The 22,851-nt window shown below is 41.7% G+C and overlaps 1 protein-coding gene across 1 annotated transcript; it reads left to right on the plus strand.

The window, feature by feature from the left end:
* Window positions 1–3,048: 3,048 nt before the first annotated feature.
* LOC104513605 (F-box-like/WD repeat-containing protein TBL1X) lies at window positions 3,049–20,078 on the plus strand. Its single transcript, XM_010157021.1, has 10 exons — window positions 3,049–3,194; window positions 5,965–6,028; window positions 6,132–6,229; window positions 7,767–7,827; window positions 12,186–12,307; window positions 13,720–13,794; window positions 16,185–16,312; window positions 17,452–17,617; window positions 18,429–18,530; window positions 19,684–20,078. Exons 5-10 carry the CDS (start codon window positions 12,245–12,247, stop codon window positions 19,708–19,710), a joined length of 561 nt encoding a protein of 186 aa, XP_010155323.1. The 5' UTR covers window positions 3,049–3,194; window positions 5,965–6,028; window positions 6,132–6,229; window positions 7,767–7,827; window positions 12,186–12,244; the 3' UTR covers window positions 19,711–20,078.
* The last annotated feature ends 2,773 nt before the right edge of the window (window positions 20,079–22,851 follow it).

A 22,851-nucleotide genomic window follows, 5' to 3' on the forward strand; every position in this document is an offset into this window, starting at 1 on the left:
CATGTCCAGCTTTTCATCCACCACTTTAGTAAGGAAAAGTTCGGTGTGTAAATTATGAGGATGAATTTCTTTCCCTTTATGCTTTTAATAATCTCTTTAAAAATAAAATAATCTACCCTAGGTGATCCTGCATTGGCAGGGGATTGGACTAGATGACCTCCAGAGGTCCCAGAGGGTTGGAAACCCCTTCCACTCTACAAATCTGTATGAAAAGTCTAACCTGTTTGAGCCAGAAGTGTTAAATACGCATTAGCAATACTGCATATCCAAATAGCAGTGACTTGTAAGGCTTGTAGCTGAAGATTAGAAATACCAGGGTTCAGCAATCATCTTGCAAATTTCTTTACCCAACTGCAGCTGTTTTAACCTCTTTGCTGAGGGTTACGTAATGGAGATTTTATGTGTCACAAATAAAATTCTGCAAACATTTGTCCATCTTGATTCATGATTATACCAGGACTGGAGAGCATGAAATAAAATCTTTCGGAACTAACCTTCCTCAGATTTGGCAGCATTCTACCACAGTGCAGAACAGTATACCTATTACTCAAATGCTCATGACTTGCATGTTGGAATGAGCTGCTTTATCATGCAGATGGAAATGCTTCTGTGGGCTAAGGAGATTCAATATCTTTCTGAATTGTGCTTGAACCATGGTCCTCTTAATAAGGCAGGGTTCACCGAGTCATTCAGCAGAAATCAGAATACTTTCCAGAGCAGAGAATACTCTTTTTTTTTTTATCCCCGCAACAAAAGGGAAGACACACAAATACCCCTGCCACACACTGGTACGTTTATAAAGCCTCTCTGCAGAGACACATAATAGCTTATGTCGCCTTAGGAAGAAGAAAATGGAAAAACAAAATTAAAATACTGGAAAATAAGATTGCCCAAGCATCGTCAGAAAACTGACTAAATAAAACTGTTGAAAAACAAAACATAACCCTTTTAGAACTAGTAAATAGGGTATTGTGTTTGATAGCCAAGTGGCTGAGTACTTTGTTCATAGGGTGCAGTAACAAACTGGATTATTACAGTGAGGGCAGGATTGGCCCAGGGTCCTGTATAGCAGAGAAACCAGCGCTCAAGGAATTTCCTACTTGGCATGTAACCAGTAACCCAAGCCTATGAAAGACTGATGTTGCTGTTGCTGTAAATTATCACAACTAAAAATGTTCCTTAACTTCCGAGTGTCATGATTAACTTTGTTAATTTTCTGGCCAACACATGCAAAATTGTTGTTCAGTTTTCCAGACCTCTGAAGAAATAAGGAGTTACATTACAGTCACAGCTCTGCATGGTGGCCGAAATTGTCCTGATTCAAATTATTTCTTAATCACTGAAGTGAAAGGTGTGTGCCAGAAGTTAACGAATGACTGTTCAGCAGTAGCTTGTGGTAGGAGTGGCAAAGCCCTGGCCAGCCATCACATCTCAGCTCGAGACAGAGGGTTCAGAGGAGATGGGAGCACAGTCCCCAGACGTGCTGTGACCCATCAGAGCTCAGGGCCACTGATACAGCCGAAGAGGTTTTTGCTTTTACAGTTGAACTGTCATTCGTGTAAAATGTGGCTGAATTATTGGTAAAATAATACACAAAGATCAATCAAGTTCGATACTTGATTGGTCAATATTTGCACTCAAAGATGTTTGAAGTGTTTCAAATTTGATTGGTACCTTTAGTATGAATAATTAAAATGTTTTATTAGTAGACCAGAAGAAAATAGAATATTCTCTTGCAATGGATTTCCTTTTCAGTAAAACATGGCTTATCGAAGAAAAAATGGATCTCAGGTTTTTAGTCTTTGAAGAAAGACTTTTTCTCCTTGTTAGTGTATAGGGAAGAAGTTTCTAGTCACTGCTGTAAAAAGGGAAAGCTAACACATGAGGCATATCAACAATGAAATTTCATCTAGACGGTATGAATCCTTGGAAATACAAGAGAGATCCTAATTGTGGCCTAAGATTCTACTTACCTCATGTAAATAAAAGTTACCCTCTGGACAAAACAAGCAATCCAGAGTACTTTGATTGTTTTGGTTGTTGTTGTTATTGATTGTTTAAAAAAAAAGGGAGGGGAGGGGGAGAGAAGGGAGGAATACACAAAACCCAATAAACTGAAAAACTTAATATCTTCCACCCTGCTGCAAATTGATTTCTGACCTCAGAGACATCTTTCACTGGAGAAAGATTTATGCAAAGTGAAAAAATACATTATTTACGAGCAGATTACGATAAACTCTTCACTTCCTCCTCACAACTTTTCTTGACAAAATCAGGGGTTTCAGTCTGCTATAAAAACATCTCTGTAGAAAATATTTGGTCTATAAAAGAGATTAACATCCTGATGCTGTCTCTGTCTTGCCAATAGTTATTCTGCCACTTGTTTGGACAACGTGAGCTAAGCAGCCAAGTTACAGCCAGCAAAGGACCCTATAGACAGTTTTTAAAATGAAATTAATTTTAAAATGGTTAACTAATTAATTTTTTAAAATAAGCTCATTTTTAAAATTAATTTAAATTCACTTTCTACTTTCCTAACCTTTCGGTTCTGTGGCTTGATGTAATGCTGAGAGGCTGTTGTGCCCACAGAAGCAATATTCTGGCTTGGGGGAACACCAGGGACTCAGCGAGCCATTGGGAGCTAATGGGACCATGCACACTTTTTATGGGAGGCACATGGGCACAGCCTTTGTGTTTCTGTCTTTATTTGGATCTCCACAGTGTTGTGTTTGTAATGTTGAGTTCTACCACACTATCTCAGTTATGGTGATGCCAGCTTTAGTTATGAAGTGCAAAATGTAGAGAGCAAGCAAATGTATTTTATGGACAACTTTTCTGAATAAAGCAAATGATGATGTGGGTTCAGACATATGTATAATTTAAATATCTGTTAGCATTTTTTAAAAAGTACAGAGTGCAGGACAGGTTGGAAAGAAAAATTGCTTTTTAAAGGCCGTGGTGTTCTGTCAATGAAAACAGAGTAGAGGTTTTTACATTGTTTGCTGGGTTGACACCAAGAGGAGTTTTCATCTCTGCACAATTGCTTTTATAGATCCGGAGACTCAACGGCCAGAATATGGAATCTCAATGAAAACAGCAACAGCGGTTCCACTCAACTAGTTTTGAGGCACTGCATAAGAGAAGGAGGACATGATGTCCCCAGCAATAAGGATGTGACTTCGTTGGACTGGAATGTAAGCTAACTTCTAAGACTGTGAATGGTTTTTAACTGTCTAAATTTAATTCGGAGACTGCTGCTCCATATCTTTTATATCTGAGGTGACCAGAAGCTCTGTCCTAACCTACTGACCTCTTGTCTCAAATACTCCTAATAGGCTGAACTTTCCCCTGTATGCTATATTTTTCCAGGGCTGTTGCCATCTTCAAGCCTAATAATGATTTATTTATATCTCTATTTTAGGAGCAGGGGTAAAAATAAACTTAGCTAACTTTAAGAATGAAGATTAAACAAGCAATCTGTGTAGTGATGAAGCGTGATTAATAATGTATGTGCATCTCAGAGTTACTTTATTTTGGCATGTGAGGAGATACAAGCACCAACAAAGCTTTTCCTGAGGCTGGACTATCAAGAGCCTCTCTCATTTGACTTACGCTGTGCATAAGCAAAGCATGTTCACATTATTGCTTGTATCTTGGTAGGAGCATGTGCGGTCATTCTCTTTACCTACCCACCTCCCGGGTGGAACTGTCTTGCCTGGTGCCCTTTTTACTTTCATCCTGCAAAACCTTCTATCTAAGATAATATGGTCCTGCACAGAGAAGACTGAAGTGAGCAGAGGGGACAGGGATTGTTAGGAATCCCCAGTGTCTAGGCAGTGTCTGGGCATGTCCTTTCTGCCACCAAGCATTGTAAAAAGAACTTAATGAATTTTGAGATCACTTGCATTCTGTCTGTTTTGCTGATGTTGGTGGAGAGTTATCACATTAGTCTTGTTTTCATAGAACAGATTAAAAATTAAGTCCCAGAAAGGATTCTCAGCAGTCACATACAGTCTCAGTTGTGGCCAGAGACCAAAATTAGATTAATCTTCACTACACCGTAATTGTCCTTCAGCTGAGCTAGGTGCTTCACCAAAGTAAAAGATAAGGCCACCACACAAACCAGCTTCTCCTGTGTATTACGTGTTTCCCATGACAGAAGTTGGTGAACAGTGCAGAAAGCAGAGGTGGGTTAAGAAAGCAGGCAAATACAAACCCCAAGAATGTTCATTGCTTCTGTTCTGTGGATGTCATGGTCAAGAAAAACAGTTGGGAGCAACTGCACTGAGGGGTAGGAAAAGAGTAACTGAAAGAGGAAAACCTGCAGAGGTGCACAACAGTTAGGAGAAAAGTTGTCCAAAACGTGCAGGGCATCCTCTGGTATTTCCTTGCAGTAGTTCCTTACTTTTCCAGACTGCATTGGTCACTGATTCTTCACTTGCATTGTGCTAGTACTTAATGTAAGGAAATGTTCCTAACTTGAACACTTGAAGTGCTTCCGACTCAGAGTTTTTCAAAAAATGTGAATTACCCCCAAAAAATGTGGATAAACTGACATCTAGTCCCTTGAGCTTTCCTTCCCTCTCTTCGCTTTAACACCTTCGTTCTCATCAGTGGTCCAGATAAGTGTGTACCACAGTGAGGTTGGCTTGGGTTTTGATATTTTCCCCCTGCATCATTATACATTTGAGTTAAATCTACAACTGCTCTGACTCACTGTTTTTGGAGGGTTGGAGTGGACACATGTTTTTGAAGGATTTTTTAATGTCTTTTCCTAATTTTCTCTTCATGGTGTTAGAACTGCCATCTGCCTTTATAGTTTATTTAGAACCACAATATTAATCATATTTCGCTGTGAAATTTTCACACTGGTGATACTAAATTCTCTGGTTTATGTGATTTATGTTATAATAAGAAAGATTATTTCTGGAGGCCATATTCAGATCATGTCCGTTGTACCAAGGGTAGGATTCATCTCCCTTCGATTTAACCACCTAAACTAGTCAACTAAAATCCCTCTAAGTCAGCAGAACATCGCCACGTGCCTTCGTGCTGCTCTGGGCAGAGTCTAAAGCAAATGGGATCATGAATTACACTTGAGAGGTGGGTGATGCTGTTAGTTATAGAGGGAGACTAGGTTACTTTCTTAAGATAACTTCTGGATGCCTGGAGATAAATGGGGTGAATCTTAACTCCTAATCCAGGAGATGAAATTTAGTTTAAAGATTAAATGTCCAGTGCTAACAGTACTCATCTCACGAGGTTACAGAGTCAAGTTCCTTTTTAATCATTCTCATTCTGGCCCAGTAACTCTGACATGGTTGGCTGCACAGGAGATGTCCTTCAGCAAAGGCTCCTTCCAGCAGAATACACGCAACTTGCTGGTAACAATTCCTGCGCTTCTTTTCTTTCAATTGAGACCCATGAATCCAACTTTTCTCTGGCTATCCATCATGATACTGTGCCTCTCAGCACGTCTGGGAGTCTGAGACATGTAGGAAGCAGTTTCTTTGTGCTAGACAGCACTCGTGTTAAAACGTGAGTCCAGGTGGCTTAGGTCCTTCTTTCTAGTAGAGGTGCTGGAGTTTCACTGAGATTTAGCCAAGATTTGGATGACCTGTTGATGTTCTGTAGGCTCTTTATGTCTAAGAAGTAGACATCTGTTTGTTATCTGGAAGAAGAGTTTGCTATATCCTGTTTTCTTTTTCTAATCCTTGTGGTTAAATTACTCTTATGTGATGGTGTAGCCCAGTATTTCACAGTATGTTAGGGGGTTTTATTTCCTCTTTACTGACTACAGCAATACCCTTTAGTTTAAATCATAGTATAATCTGTCTCAGTGTATGGACTCAGATTTCCCATAAATCACAATGCCCAAGCCTTAAAAAGAAAAGAAAAGAAAAATGTTCATTGAAAGAGATTTCATCTAGTATTGACCTTTGCCATTCATATATATCCCAACAGAGTGATGGAACACTATTGGCTACAGGCTCGTATGATGGTTTTGCAAGAATATGGACAGAAGATGGTAAGTCAAACGGCATTTATGGATCGTGAGCGTCAAACAGCAGTGAATTGTAAATTGGCTAATTTGTAAACAAATTATAATATTAACCTTTTCTTTATTCCAGGTAACCTTGCAAGCACCTTAGGTCAACACAAAGGTCCAATATTTGCCCTGAAATGGAACAAAAAGGGGAATTATATTTTAAGTGCTGGTGTTGATAAAGTGAGTTTTAAAAATACATTGTTCTAACATATAAATGCGCTGACTCAGTGAGCTTGTGCTGCTGAATTCCATAAGATTGTTTTCTTCTCTTCCAGGCATCCTGGAGAGTTTGCTTTTCGTTAATATGCTGTAGTGCGTGTTGATTACATTTTTGAGGCTGCACAAATGTGTACTATTTTTATGTAAAAGGTTTTACTTAAAAAAAAACCCTCCACTTCCCCCCGGTGTAAAAGTGCATCTTAAATGTTTCTCAGTTAAGAACTGCTTCCACTAGTTGTTACGTTTATAGTTTTATCAACTATTTCCAGGAGGGAAGTGATCTTAGAGATACTTGACCTTTTAGTACATCTAATTATTGAAGCACTTGTATTTGAATAAAATGTATATGGCTTCCTGTGCAGATATGGAAAAAAAAAATGGTAGTTCTGAACTCAAAATCAAGAAAATGTGGTAGTTCCGGCTGAGTGCGTATTAGAGATTAAAATGCTGATGAGGAGGACAAATTCATTAAAACTGAAACTGGAAAGTACACAGCATTCATCTTGCCTAACTTTTGATGTCTAAAAACCAGATGTGTATGTCATCCTTGGCTCCCTTTATAAAATTCGGAGAGAAAAATGACACCTCCAGGTGATGGGTTGCACGGCCTGCGTTACGGTGAGAGGCACTGCTGGTGCTTCCCTCCAGCAGCTGACAGGGAGTCTAGGGAAACTACCTAAGGCTTGTACATCTGCTTTGTAGGCTTGGTGACTCCCTGTATTTTCACGTACTTGTGAAAATGAAAACTTAGGAGTTTTATTCCTTTTAATACTGGCTCATATGCAGCTACACTTGTCTCCCAGTGGCAGTTCCATTATTCTGGCAAATTTACATTCCCGGTAACAGCAGCGATTCTTTAGATGATCCATTATCAGCAAGATGAGGCATTCTTAATTTACTTTCTGGAAGTATATATTCCCAGTGAATTGACAGTTCACTCAGAAGGTGGCATTGAGCTCTGCAGGGGAGTTCCTTATGAGTGCTGTAAGTATGGATTAAACCTGTAGTAAGCAGATTACACTTTAGTCTGTCCCACTGCAGTGGCAAGAAGTGATATGTATTCCACTGCTAGATAAACATTTCACTTGGTGGTTTAATTGTTACAAATGGAGTATCTCCTGATTTTGTAATAGAATTCAACTTCCATCTTTGAGAAGGGGAAAAAAAGTCTTCTTTGAAGAAGGTAACTGAAACAGCTGTAACAAAAAGCTTATTAAAATTTTGTAGTGCTGTCTTCTTGCAATATTCAGAAAGAATATGCCCACTCATAGTAGTTATATGACTTCCTCTGTAGGGGTGACACTGCACTGAGATTATTATTTTGTAATATTTGGAAGTGATTTCTGGGTTTTCAGCTGTTCAGCGCACAAGGCTCTCTGCTGTCAATGATTTTATCAGTCCTTTTAGAATTGCTCCTCAGTGAGGGCTCTCTCGTTTGTTTTCTCTGAGCTGAACAGTCACTAATCTTTTTTTTTCCCCCCGCTTCCTTCGGGTGCAGACAACAATTATTTGGGATGCTCACACAGGAGAAGCTAAACAGCAGTTCCCTTTCCATTCAGGTAATTTCTGTGTAACTCTCGTTAGCAAAATGAAATTCACTCGTTGATTTTGTCAACCTAATTTATACTTTTGCAAAAATCAATCTGCCAGAGAGAAGTGAATTCTGAACCAAGGTTTTTGTGCTTTAAGTATCCTAAGTATCACGGCTTGTGGGTTTATTCTTTTTTTTCAGACAGGTGGGGATCTGTAAGAATCAGCTGTACATGACAAACTGACTGTTGGGAAGGATTTATATACTGGCCATTTCTACACAGCTGAATGATTGTGTCATACCTGTGTGCTTGAATAGTAGTAGCAAGTGGTGATTTATGAAGAGACATTTCTGTGGGGGTGTCTGGGATCTCTTCCACTGTTTCTGCTCCTGTTGTAATGCAGCTGACTTGAGACAGAAGCGGACGAATCTCTCACGCAGCTTGCATTGACCACTGTGGGCATGAAGGTGCTCAGGAATTTCTTAGCTTTTAATTTTGACTTGAAGTTCTCCAGTATTTGCTTTCTCTGATGATCAGAAGTCGGTTGACAACCTTCAGTTTCAAAACCTCGCTGCACCAAAACCTTTACTTGGATGGTCGTTTGTAGATCTGGTCTGCTTCAAGAAGGCAGGAGATATCAGATACTAAGTAATCTTGAGTAACAGGCAATCGTTGATGTAATCTTAAATTCACCTGAGACCAAACTTGTAAGATGATGACTGAATTTATGATCCAAAATGTGTAAGTTGTCACAGTGAAGAATTTTTAAGGAGCATAGTCAAACTGAGTTTAAAACCACCAGAACATTCCAGATGCTGATGCTAGAAATGTTCATCTTCCTGTGTCTTCACTGTAACTAATCCATTTTTTAAATACAGCAGGCTCTCATAAGGTGCTTAATGGTGTTCAAAACCACATATTTTACTGCTAATTTTGAAACATTAACTTGCATGTGCTTTTCAACTCCATTTCTAGTTGTTATCATCATCACGTTTTCACGGATGGTATTAATATGCAGCAGCAATTGAAGTGGTTATTCAAGAGAAGACAGAGAGTGTGTCCATGCGTGCAGCAGATCCATACTCTGCAGTTTTGTCACTCATCTTCTCACTAACTAATGCAACTGTCAGTTTGAAGGAATTGGTATCTGCTGACAGATTTTCTCACTCTGGCATTTATTTATCTCTCATAACTGTCCCATAAAAGCAAACTTTGAACTGTATAGTGGTGTAGTTAATGAGACTCCTAAGCCTTCTGATCCCCAAATATTGATCTAAGAAGGTGCAGATTCAGAACTTGGTTGCCCCTTCAGCATCCTGTTCACTGACGTGTAGCTGTCTTAGCAGTGATGTGCATCAAGGAGGTGTAGGGGAAGCTACTTAATCAGGATTCTTGTGCTTGTGTCTCCATTACTAAGTAATTAAAGCAGGTTAACGGTTGGACTTGGTGACCTTAAAGGTCTCTTCCAACCTAAAAGATTCTATGACATCGCACGCCATTCTCTATTTATCAAGTTGAAAGCTTAACTGCATCTTCCAATGCAACATGCTTACGTCCATCTGCATGAATAGATTTTTTTTTTTAAATTCTTTTTAGGCATGCTGTTTATCTTTGGACCATAAAACACAGCTGAAGTGGGGATGTGGAGAGGCTGATTTTTTTTTTTTCCTTCATTATTTCAAATACGTTTTTATAGGGAAGTAAAGCAGTTAGTTATTAAGGAAATTCTTGATAGGCCAAAAGTATATGTCCTACAAAAAGCCCCTTAAAATCAACTGGGGTCTTTGTCCTTGCATATGTCTAAAGGCACAAAGACCTCACCTTGTGTCACTTACTCACCAGAACAAGCTAACAGCAAATTCCTTACCATACCTAGAGTCTGAAAACCTTGTGACAGAAGGATTGTAGGTGGCATTTTAACAATTAAAAGTCTAGTCTAGACAGAATACAATTCCTTTAACACATACTTGTGTGGTGTACTTCTTTGCATACTTCTTTGAAGTCTGGAGATAGTTGGCCTGGGAATAATGTATTTTTTTTTTACTCTTGGCTGCTTTACAACTTGTTTATTTTACACCCATATGGACAAAACTGTCGTCTGAAAGTACATAAGGAAGACGCCTTTGTCGAGGTCTTGAGGGCCTCTGTACCATTGATGTTCCTATGTAACTTTAAGGTTGTAATGGTCCGAATAGCTGTGTACAAGTGGCTTCTAGGGTTTCTTTATTCTGTGCAAAATGATGAGTCATTGTAGAGCATTTGATCAAAATACATATTCAGAGAGCCTGTTTCTTTAAAATGGAGTGAAATAATCCAATTTTCACATCTGGCGATAGATGCGGACCGATGTCTATGCCTTCAGGAACAAATTGGTTAAGTGATACCATAAGAGGTATTTCTGTGACCCAGTTTTAGACATCTAGGTGCTCTGAATCACTCCCTGCAGACACTTAGCTCTGTTCTCTTCTGAGCTTCTAATTCTGAATCACACCAAAATTTCTTCAGAAAAAGCTTAAATTCACTGATAATTATTGTAACACTTTTATTGTGGGGATCTATTTTAGCTGCATTTCTTAAGGCTTTGTTGCTGCTTTGATTAGATGACATTCTACTTGTTCTTATGCAATGGGCTATTACCCTCTGGTTTTGGAGACACTTTGGCAATTCGATTACTTGTATCAAAAACTATGTTTGTTTGTTTTTTCCTGACCGTTTTATGTAGTTGCTTTATACTGTAAACATATGATTAAATACACTGATAAATGAATCAGTATTAATTATCAACACTCTATGATTCGAATTATGCTGCAGTGCAAATCCATCGCTTGAGGTGCCCGTAGCTCCCAGAAGATTACTTTTCAATTCATACGTATCGTACTAGATATGGGGCCTGGAGGCATATTGCTGTTAATGAAGACAGATTTTTGTTTGCTCTGAAACAGTAATGCAAAGCTTGCAGCATGAAGGGAAAGACAAACAGGCAGTCAAATAAACAAAATCCTTGCTGTTTTCTGATCCCCATTAGTGTTAATTGAAAAACTCAGAAGTAACCTGCCTTCCTCATAGAAATTTTCATTATGTTTCTGCAACGTAGAAATTTCTTAACCTGTCACGCAGAATTATTGAGCTTTTTAATTAATATTCTAAAAAATACTTGCATTTGAAACAATTTCAGCCCTCAGTTCTCATTAAGAGAACTACCTGATGATTCAGGTGACGTGGTTCAATCTCATCTTGCAGCTCATGAAATTATAACAGAAAAAAGCATTTCAGTACAATAGGCTTGGCAGAACAGGTATCGCCTCTGTTTTACAAAGGTATTTCTCTGGATGTATTTAAATAAGGCGTTTCTTGCTTTCATTTTAATGCTAAACTTGCATTGTATTGTTGCCAGAAAGAGATTCAGCTTTGCTTCCTGTATGCTGGTCTCGTCCTGACACTCTCACTTCTCACAGGCGTGTGCCGAGCATGAAGATTTCTGTGTTTTAGCGAGTCTTATGTCATCCTCTGGAGGGCAGCTAAACTCTCTGAGTAAAAAAACAAGCATCAGTCACAGACACACAAGCAAGCTGTATGTTAGGAGTTCCCTCCTACTCAAGCACAAGCTTTTAGTCTGCAGTGACATGCTGTAAAAGGGTTTTTTTGGGGGTTTTTCCACACTTCTTGCAAAGTGTGCGTGTTGCACACAGGCACTAGTTACGTGTTCACGTGCTGTCCGCGTACAAAGTTTCATTACTTCAGTCCTCGTTAGTGCCAAACCCTCCACAGAAACTCTTCCTCTCATTTCAGATCAGCTGTATCAATGTCTCTACCTTCAGTCAATCCCCACCTAAATTAAGCTGAATGTAGGTATTCTTAATCCATGTGTCTGCGCTCAACGACGGGTTTTTATCGGTGGTTGCATAAAGCCGGTGGAAAGGCAGACAGCCACCTGCTGCTTCTCCCTCTGGTGTGTCGAGTCTGGCATTCACAGGAACATTTCTCTAACACAGCTGAAACTGTCCACATTTCTTCTGGATTAGTTTTCTTCCAGGTTCTCCACTGAACTAGCTCACAGAGGAATGAATGGTAGAGGTGGCGCAAGAGACGTATGGCTAGGAGTGGGGGGGGTGGAGGTAGATTGTTTTGCCCCTTTTAGGTAGCTTAACCCAAAAGATTCTCATAAATAGGTAACATGCAAAGCATCCAGATTATCCACTGCAAGAGAAAAAATAATTTGTGCCCTTCAGACAGTCCCTATCATCCCCATAACTGGTAGTATGTGATAGACCAAGAACTAGCTTTTAGCCTGTTTGATCTAGACAGGTGACAGAAGGAAAATGATTTGGGGTAGCTGTTTCTTTGCCGCGTTCCCTGACGTTCCTTCATTTGTTTGCACTTCACAGCTCCTGCTCTGGATGTAGACTGGCAGAACAACACTACTTTTGCCTCCTGCAGCACTGACATGTGCATTCATGTATGCAGACTTGGCTGTGATCGTCCCGTTAAAACCTTCCAAGGACACACAGTAAGTTTAAGAAGTCCAGAATGTGAGTGATAAAGTCACGGCAGCATGTTGTGATGATGGCAGATGATGTGTTTGTGGCGTGTGTTCTAGCACCAAAGTTGTTACATCCCATTGCTTCCCTAAAACCGTATTTCCTGGGAGTGATTCACTGCCTGTGAGAAGGGATAAACTGTTCTAAATCACCGTAGGAGGCAAAACCTGCAGCTTAAACAGTGAGACTATTTATATGTAGCATGAGCTACAGACTAAGGGCACATTAATAAACAAGATTTTGTTTTCCGCCAGCTTAATTTCCTTTAGTAAATGAGAACTATGAATAAGGAGAGAACAATTTACCTCCAGAATCAATTTAATCTAGTAAGGTCTATTTAAGATGTATTTCCCCTCTCTTTTTCTGGTGCTATTTAATGACCATCGAAGGGTAGGTTTTCTGGCTCTCATTCATGAGAAAACTGCTATCATATACTGACCTGTAATTTAGGTATTAACTTCCAGAACTTGCTGTCTCCCCACTGAGGAAAAATTGTGCATTTGGAGACCTTTGTCTAGTCTGTGGTTAAACTGATATTAAACTGATATGTCATGACAGGTTGTACATGCCTGCACTAACTGGTGCTTTTTGTGATTATGTGAAGTGCACCGTTTTGCACATGGTGCAAATCTTTTGCTTCAAGTATTTGTACAGTTCCTTTTCATTATGACTGAAACATGTAAAATGGATAAAGCAAAATTTAAGTATTTTCCAGAATTATTCACTGAGACCTTGAGTCCGTTTATGTTTTTAAAAACAATCTTTCCTTTTTTATGAAATGCTTTTTTTCTCCATATGTATGACCCTCAAGAAAGGACAGAAAACTTACTGATTACCAAGGGGATACTCTAGGCTTAGTTAATTACAGAGGTCTAGAAAGCATCGTAAGCTATTCAGTATTCCATCCTGGATTTGATTTACACACGCACCTCTCTTTGGAGAGACCAGTATTATTGTTGAGCTGCAGTACTAAGAATTACAAAACAATTGAAAATTTGTATCTCTGGGATCTACGGAATATTAACCAAAGAAACATCTCACTGTTAAAAAGAAGCTAAAGCTGCATCGTCAGTGTGTCTGGTCTGGGGGTTCATTTAAATCCTAGCGGATGAAGAAGGGGTGTGGCAGACTTTGTGCCAGAACACGGATCAGAAGACTGATTGTCCGTATTCTTCACAAACCCCAAACGGTTACCATTCCCTAATGACTCTTGAGTAGCGTACTGGGGGTGCAGCCCTGCTTTTGTTCGCCCCAAAGCAACCAGGGCTGTCATCTGTGGGGGAAGGTGCTGCATGCGTGAGCCCTGAGTGCCATCTGCTGGGTGCCCGGCACAGTGTGCTTAACCGGAACACTTCCTTCATAAAATCACTCTTTCTTGCAGAATGAGGTTAATGCAATCAAATGGGACCCATCTGGCATGCTACTAGCATCTTGCTCCGATGATATGACATTAAAGGTAATACCATTTCCATTCCTGTCGTTCAAAAAGTAAAGACAAAAATTATGGCTATTTTTTAGTCTTCTCCAGAGTGCCTATACTGTAGGAGGAACAGTAGTTTCAGTTTGTCCCCTATTTCCTAAAGCCAGTGTGGAAGACTGAACACAGAGAGACAGCCCCTGGGAAAACCAAGACATCCTGTCCAAATAAGTGTTAAGTGACTGATAGGTCACTGTCACAGAAAAGTCATGGTTCAAATAGACACCTCTGTAGACACTTGCTTGCCTGTAAACAGAGGCACAATCCGTACACTAAGATATATTCTGTTGGTCACACTTTGAAAAGAATACAAAAATAAAGAGTTTTCTCTTTGGAGTCTTTTTTTCTGAAAATAATTCCACTGGAGAGGTTTGATTGTTTTTTTTTTTGAATAGGCTTGAGCCAAGCAATAGGGATACAACATCTATATTCAGAGCCCACCAAAAATTTGCTCTCTGAAGATGCTCATCTTTATCCACTCCCTCTGTGGGAAGCGTAAGGCAGCTACGCTGCTGATGCACTTGCCTCTGTTAGGTGCCTGAGCAAGGTGGAGTTGATCCGGGTTCTGGTTCGCAGGCGGCATGGGCTGCCTCCCCAGCACACCTGGGCCATTGCCCAGCACCAGCACCATATTCCTAATACAGGGCACCTCCAGGCTTGCAGAAATAGTTTTTATGGTAGAGTTTTTCCAGACCAAACTCCTCTCAGTCTCATCCTCCTTTCCCAGCACATCGAATGAAGGCTGTGTCCATGCAGGAATAGCTGTATAACAGCAAAGCCTTCCTGCTGGGACTGTTGATTTGTGCTGGTTCCCTGAGCAAAGCAAACATCCCAGGCAAGATTTGGTTTTGTGGATAGAATTGTACCAGTAATACAGTTTCTTCATAGTATAGCTGTGTTAACTAAAAGGCTCACACCTCTCTGCACTGCTGACTGACACAGCTGAAGCAGGAGGCATTTCTAGCGTGCACACAGCCTGTCTGTAAGACCCAAGACAGAGAGAGCAGAAGAGCATGTAGGTGAGAGCAGAGTGAACGTCAGCGTTACGAATGTTTCCTCTTCATAGGTAGCCTGACATGCTCAGTTCTACTCTGTCTTTGCTACGGTACCCACTACGGTTTTCATCGCCCTGGATTCCACATGTGTTATTGCTGACTACTCACAGAGCTGGAGATTGACAGAAAACAGGGCTAGAAGAGTCTAAAAGAGAGCACCTTGTCTGTTACGCTGCCACAAAGTAGTAACCACTACTACTGTGCTTAAACATCCTGACCCAGTGGTATCACATTGTTTTGGTGCGCAGTTGCGTGCTGTTTCAAAAACCACTGTGGCTCAGTGTTGTTGGTGGCAGTTCACATTTCTGACCATGGCATTTGGCACACGAGCTAATGATTTGCTCTCTCTGGCCTCACCTGTTTTTAAAAATCTTCAGTGATGGGGACTGCAAATCCTCTTCAGGCAATTCTTTGTCCTTTGGATTCTTTTATTTCCTCTTTTTTTGGAGTTCTGGATGTTATCCTACAACTTCTTGGAACATGTTGCCTGTTAGCCATAGAACACGGCTAAGCTTTGCATAACATTTCCGAAAGCCGACATGGGTACGCTGCTGAAAATTCAGCGTAAGAGCGCATCTTTTCCCTCATAGTGCAGACTTACAACACAGTGAGTTAAATCATTATTACGCTTTTGGTGTCTCTCTGAAACTCACTGACTAAATTTGAGTTATTTTCCCTGCTGTGAGTTAGCTTCATCTTGTTTTCTCAGTTAGCTGAAGATGTACTAAATTACCTGTCATCTCTGTTGAGCATATTCTTTATCTCACGCTGAAATATTTGGCCAGATAGCACTGCAAAAAATAGCTGATCTTTTTCCATTGACGGTGCTGTAGAAACATAAGGAAAACAAATGGAGCTCAGGAGGAAAAGGAAAATATGATGTGGCTCTTGACTGGCGTAAGAGAAAATGACTAGGTTATAAACAGTTATTGAAACTTCGTTTTCATTCTTTAAGATGACTGCTATTGCAGTGTGTGGCTTTACCTGCAGTTAAACTTCTCTGGAGTAACTCTAAGCTTCTGTATGAAATACAGTTACAGGCTACAGACTGTACAGCAACTATTTAGTTCTTTTTATCTATTGAATAAATACGATTCAGTGTGTAGTTTTTTTCCCTGAATGGAGTTATTCTAACGTGTGTGCGTTGTAGGTGCCAAACTGCTGCATTAATAAGCTTAAATTAAGGTATTTTTAGGTGTATGCATGTGTGTCAAGATCTTAAATAAAGAAATGATAATAATAACATAGAATTGAAATGATTAAGCTGATTAATAATGTTGCTGGTTTTCCCCTTCATAAATTACTCTGACTTAGATTTGGAGTATGAAGCAAGATACCTGTGTACACGATCTTCAGGCTCACAGCAAAGAGATCTATACTATCAAATGGAGTCCTACAGGACCTGGCACCAGCAACCCAAACTCCAACATCATGTTAGCAAGGTAAAAAATACACCTTTTTCTGTTGCCTACCAAGAAGAAGGATCATCTTTCTGACATGTAACTCTACTGTAGTCACCTTGCCATCAGTCTTCCTGCAGACAGTTCCAGTAAAAAGTACCCGTGTTTATAAATCAGGGGTATGGACAAAAAGGGAAAGGAATCGTATTAGAAAAAGTAGAAAGAAAAAGAAGGAAGGTTGAGTCATGTGATATTTAACTTTTCAGCTGCCTTGTTAATTAGGACTGTAAATTCCACATTGCACCTCCACATCTGGCATCTGTTTAGTATGAGTGAAGGTACTTGATGAGGCAGGTGGCAGCTGTTCAGCCAGTTGGAATGTGTTCTACCCGGGTCATGCAGCTCACCGGGGCAGAGAGTGACAAGTTTTATAGCCCTGTTAACTGACGGAAAAAGCTTGGATAATCTTTTAAAATTCCACTTGAAAATCTCTTCAGAATTCTCTGAGGTTGGGAAATACATTTACTTGTAGATGCCAATTGCTGGTAGTACCGTGGGATTATCAAGCCAGTTCATGGTGTATTCAGTTTGGGGAGGAGTTGCATCAAAGCTGTTTTATCTATTTTGCTCTTTAGACTAGAAGTGGACAGGGAGGAAGAACTTTGCTTTCTTGGAGTTGCTCTTTTAATATTCTTTTTAATGCCAATTATTTTCCTTGCCTTTTCCCAACCCCACGGTTTGTGATTTAGACAGATGCAGCAAAAACCAGCACTGAAATAAAGGGAAAAGAACCACGGTTCTAGAGAATTATGCTAATTCATTAAATAATGCAAATCCACTAGGAATAAGATTTCTCTGTGTGCCATGTACCTTATTAATGGCAATGCATATGTTCCTGAATAATATCAGGTAGAATCTCAAAAAGCAGGAGCTTGGCCCTTTTAGGGCTAGTGAGCTGATCACAGCACCCTGACGTGAACTCCAAGGTTCCGCATGCAGGAATTCAGTCCTGTGTTCGTGTCAGGGCTGTCGCGAATATCGGCTTTTCTGTTTGAAACATTAGTTCTTGCTTAATCAAGGGAACAACTCTGTGTTATTCTCCTATAATGTTTACGGTATCAAACTACAAAATTGGTTGACGCTCAGATTAAGACGTGCTTATGTTTGAATGCTTCCCGCAGTGCTTCATTTGATTCCACCGTTCGGCTGTGGGACGTTGACCGAGGAGTCTGCATCCACACGTTAACAAAGCATCAAGAGCCTGTCTACAGTGTAGCTTTTAGTCCTGATGGAAAATATCTAGCCAGCGGGTCCTTTGACAAATGTGTCCATATATGGAATACTCAGGTACTGTTTTGCTTCATGTGAAGTTCATCTGGCTTAGATGACACATTAATAGCAAAAGCTTGAATGGAAAGTCTGTGTCCCTCTGTAGTGTGTGACCTGCCAGCCGAGGCGAGCCCGATTGTATTGGCTGATACAAAGCCCAGCGTAACAGTTGAGTCCCTCAGGTGGAGTGAGGTGACTGTCAGAGCACTTCTGCTCAGGCTCCCTTGCATGCTGAAACACCAGCCTGCACGAAAATGGGTATGTCAGGGCGCACCCCCAGTTTTCGGAAGCGGCGGTGCGGATTGACTCTTAGAAATAAGCAATACTTTTAATGAGAAACGAGCTGGGTTCAGTTGCTAGTCCGATGCACCTGCCTTATACTTGGCGATGAGGAGATGGTAGGTACAAAGGGTGCACAGGCTGGGGACTGGGGATATTCTGGAGAGAAGTGGGGCGTCACAGTTCCACAGATTTAATTCTGGATAATGATGCCTCAGAGCCTGAATTAACAACAAACTTCAGAAAGGACCACCTCAGCCTGACTCCCCAGGCCTTTACTGCTGTAAGGTTGACAGAAACCTTATAGCAGGTTGACAGAAACAGGTGTCCAAAGAGTCGTACTGTAAATTGTTTCCTGGAGGGTCCTGTTTCTCTTCGTGATCAAATACCAGTTTCCTAACCTCAGCGCCTAGGGAGGTGACCGTAGTTGGGTGGTGTGAGTAGCCCCCCCTCGCCACCGCTCTCTTCTTTTTAATGTAATGCCACACGACAGAGAAAAAAGGAGGGGGAACTTCTGTACCCAACGTGTGCATGCTGGTTTGCTTTGCAGAGCGGAACTCTAGTACATAGCTACCGAGGCACCGGGGGCATCTTTGAAGTCTGCTGGAACGCTAGAGGAGACAAAGTGGGAGCAAGCGCATCAGACGGATCGGTAAGGAGATCTGCACGTTGTCAATGTCGGGTGGTGATTACGCTTGTGGAGAGGGTCAGCAAAAAGCACGCACGCCGTATCGCCTCCTGCGTGCAGAGCTGAAGGTGCAGGCAGCTGAAGACATAAATAAGTAGCTCTGCTTAGTACATTAAAAATGCTCCTGCTCTGAAAGGTTTTGAATACTGGGAGGTGGTGTTCCCACTGGAAATGAAGAATGCTTGTGAAATAGCTGGATATTGATGAAGATGGGAATGACTTCTACATGCATATCTGGCAAGAACAACGGCAGTGTTGTTGCTGTCATTATTTATCTCATCTGTCCATTTTTAATGAAAGTCAGATCACAGCCATCAGCTCCCTAATAAACACTTGTCCTGGGGCTTTCTGAGTTTCATCCCACTGAAGTTTCCCCTTGAATAATACCTAAAGGAGGAATTTTTCAGCACGACATCCGAAGAGTTCATCGCGTGGTAGAGGAGAAACACTGCCGTAGCGATACTGATTATTCATTACTAGTTTTGCTGTTAATGTTACTTTTAAAAAACGTCAATTGCGGCATGATCAGCCGGTGGAGGACGCACCGATGTTGTAACCCACTCCACAGCTTTTTACAATACGCCTTCCACATGGCTGGCAGGTGTAACTACTTCAGAGCAGTGGTTTTCAACTGGTTTTAACAAAGGCTGCACCTCCAGCATGATTCAGTCGCTTGAGCTTAGTCGTGCCGTTTGAGATGGGGCCCTGCCTGGCTTCCGACAGCTGCTCCAAGCGGGCGCCTGTCCGCTCTAGGCCCCTGGCCGTACCTCCCACGCCTGCATCTACTTTGGGTACATCTCAGAAGTGGAAGTGGACACTATTCGGGCAGCTAAATAGAGCCCACAGTCTCGTCTGGGATGTGCCACCGGAATGGTTGGTTGTAATCCAGGGAAAGCCCAGCAAAACGTTAAATGCACGGCTTGCGCTTGGGCTTCCTCCTGTGCCGGGATGTTCCCGCGCTTCTGTGCGCGTGCGCAGGCACTTGAGGCAGGCTGATTTGGAGCTGGGGGGTGTAACGCACAGCTGGCCGGTCAGCCTGCGTACGGAGCCGTGCCTGAACAGGACTTGCACGTCGCCTTCTGGAACGGTTCTTAACGCCGAGTCTTTTTCTCTCCAGGTTTGTGTTCTAGACCTACGGAAGTAAGAGCGAGATGTTTTAGAAGAAATTTCAAATGGACCAGCAGTGAATGTGTGGGGAGAAGCACTCTTCAAAACTATTCTTAACAGCTCCAGAACTGTACGAACTTGAACAAAGTTAGAGTGTACCGTGAAACCAACTCTCCCTGGCCACAGGTGTCTAGTATTTTGTCCGTAACCTTCATCAAGGAGTAAAAACGCAGTCACTTCAGAGGGGGAGGGAATGGTTTACACCTGGAACATTCAGCCTTGGAAGCATGAAGCCACCAGCTAGGCATTGCACTATTTGGTTTGCGTCTGAGAACTTGCTCTGATGGCTGGGAAAAAAAAGCTGTGCCAAAAAAAAAAAAAAAATTAAAAAAAAGAAAAAAAAAGGAAAGAAATGCTGTGATAAACCAAAAGGGAAAAAAAAAAATCCTCCTCCATGCGGTGTTGTATTTTTTCCTTCCAATTTGGACACTACAGTTGCTCTCCCAAAGGACGTTCAAAGACCAGTTTGTACTGATGAAATGCTCAACTTTGTAATCACAACACTTTCTATTTTCTAGACTACTTTTTTTGTTCAGTGGTTTTTCTATCAGCTGGAATATTACAGCCTGGAGGATCCCAGGCTTAGGATGAAACCTTTGTTTTCCTTTTATTTCTCCCTTCCACTCCCAACTTCTCCTTCCTTTTTTTTTTTCCTCCTTTCTTCTTGCCCTTTTTTTTTTCTTTTTTTCTTTTTTCCCTGTATGCCCATAGTAGATGCAGCCAGGTGGACATGACAATGAAAATTTTTGACAGACTGCTTCTCCTCTCTTCCCTCTCTTCCTTTTCCTTTCTTTCTCTCCGTTTAAAAGAAAAAAAAATCCTCCATGCTTCAGATTCTTAGCGTCTCAAGGGCACTTTCAGCAAATTGTGTAACAAGTGCTTTATATAAGAATGCAGTGCTGGGGAAGATTTTTACAGGAGAAAGATGACTTTTAACAGAAAGAACCCAGTGTATTTTTGGAAAAAAAATATTTTTTATGTTAAACAGTTTTAAAAGCCTCAAATGGCCATCAAATGTAGACCAGTTGTGGAATTCAAGCAAAAAGGATGACAGAGTCCAAGGAACATGAAAGGTGCAGTATCCTTTTTCTCTTCTCTCAGAAAGTGCTCTAAGAAAAAATGCCATTTGGTACAATAAATGCCAGTCAGTTTTACTGAGTCCTCTTCCAGCAGCCAGCTGTTTCTATAGGCTCATTTCATCTTCGTGGCTGTTTGATGATGTGCGCTTACAAAAAGGGATTGGTGTTTGAGACTAGAAGTGCAGCATTCATTTTCTTGACTCCGTAGTTTTGTTTATCCTCAGTAACCAGGGGGAAATGCTGGTGTGTAGCTTCTTTCCTCTAGAGATAGTTCACGTTTCATCCGGAACATGGGTTTGGCTGCCCATGGCCTTGCTGAGCAGTGCTGTCCTCCACTGCTCATCCCACTCAGCTGTTTCTCTTCCACTAAGTCCACGGGATTTTACCGCCAACATAATGAGCCCAGTTGAGCCAAGATACATTCACTGCATCTGCCGCTGTTGAAGAATGGGCTCTCACCAAGCTGCTATCCACCCATGGTCAGCACCAACCTAGAGGCAGGCGCTTCCATGGCATCTGGCATGACGTGGTGCTGCTGTCACCCTCAGCCGTGTGGCATGCTACAAGGAAAGCTCTGGGTCTGCTATTGGAGGCTCGCTGCTTGCCCAGATGGGCTTATCCTTGAGGGTGTCCTCAGCGCGGCACTCGGAAGACAACGTAGAACTCTCCATTAGGTGGGGACGTGGTAAAGGATATGTAGGTTACATCTCAGCAAATTTACCACTATAAAGTTATAGTGGGTGAAATGATCAGAATGACAATGAAGACTTCCAAAGCACCACCTATCCACTTTGCACAAGATTTCCTTACTGGAAAAGGGATGCCTGATGAAGACTGCCTTACTCTGAGATGGATGCAAAGGAGGATGCATAAGCAGAGTTCACTGAAAGTGCTGTAAGCGGCGAGGCAGCCTTGGGGTGGTGGCGGCTCCTGCTTAGACAAACCCTTTAAGCTAGGCCAGGACCTGTAGGAGAGCGAAAACCAAACAAGCAGAGAACCCCCTTAACATCACATTGTCACTTCCCACCCAAAGTCGCTGTTTCTGTAACACAGGATCTCCCCTTTGACTTGACCACGACTGCTGAAGTGATGATTTGAGCTGAGCAGTACCGGAGCCCTGGTGCGGAACGGGTGGTGTTAAGAACCTGCTGAGGACCATGGCATCATTGTGGAATCTGCATGGCATTTTTTATCCTGTGTTTTCCTCTCTTTGAGAAAAGAATGAAAAGAAATTACTGCTAAAAGGGTTGCTCAGTCCTGAGGTGAAAACATTTACGTGGGATTTTGGTTATTGACGACAGTTAGGCCTGTTTGTAATTTGTATTGGAGAGTTGGACACTGGAAGGTGTCAAGGATTATTTTCACTATTAAATGCGCTTGTGTTGGTTTTAGTTTTCTGCTCCAAGAGAATGGGCTGTAGATGTTCACGTGGCAGTTTTGCGCTGTTGTATAATGGCCACGCGTAGCTACTAATTTCAAGTCACTACTTTAAAAAAAAAAGTACTTGTTCAAAGAGTTGAGTTTGAATACAAAGGTTTAACGTTGTTTCGTAAAGCACGGTTGGGTCAGTGATTTGACTGCAGTCATTGCAAGTACACGGTTAACTTCCTAAGCTGCTTTTCGGGTGGCCTTTCTGAGAACAACAGGCAGAAGCTGCGGGTCTGCAGGCAGCAGAGGGCAGCGCGGACGGGCCTTGGCCTCCCCTCCGTCCCTGGAGTGAAGCTTGAGGAGGCCAGACCTCAGGATTCAAAGCAGTGAGGTGGCTTAGTATGAGGTTGGGGGCACCACACGGCTGGCAGCTACGTAGCCTGCATTTCGTGGTTGTCCCCGGGGAGCTACTCTGGGTAATTCAGCAGTGCCTACAAGGCCTGTTTCCATTTCTCCCTGAGACCTTAAGCACTGGAAAATCCTCAAAGATGCTGTTGTAGGTAATTTTCAGCTCGCGTGAGGGCAGCTGCTGAGGAAGGCAGAAGGTGTAGTGGCAAGGGCTACTCCTAGCCTAGCGGGCTGGTTTCACCTGGAGGCGGGCGGTGCGGAGA

Source organism: Eurypyga helias, unplaced genomic scaffold, assembly GCF_000690775.1.
Source record: "Eurypyga helias isolate BGI_N326 unplaced genomic scaffold, ASM69077v1 scaffold12078, whole genome shotgun sequence".
NCBI classification, from domain to species: Eukaryota; Metazoa; Chordata; class Aves; order Eurypygiformes; family Eurypygidae; genus Eurypyga; species Eurypyga helias.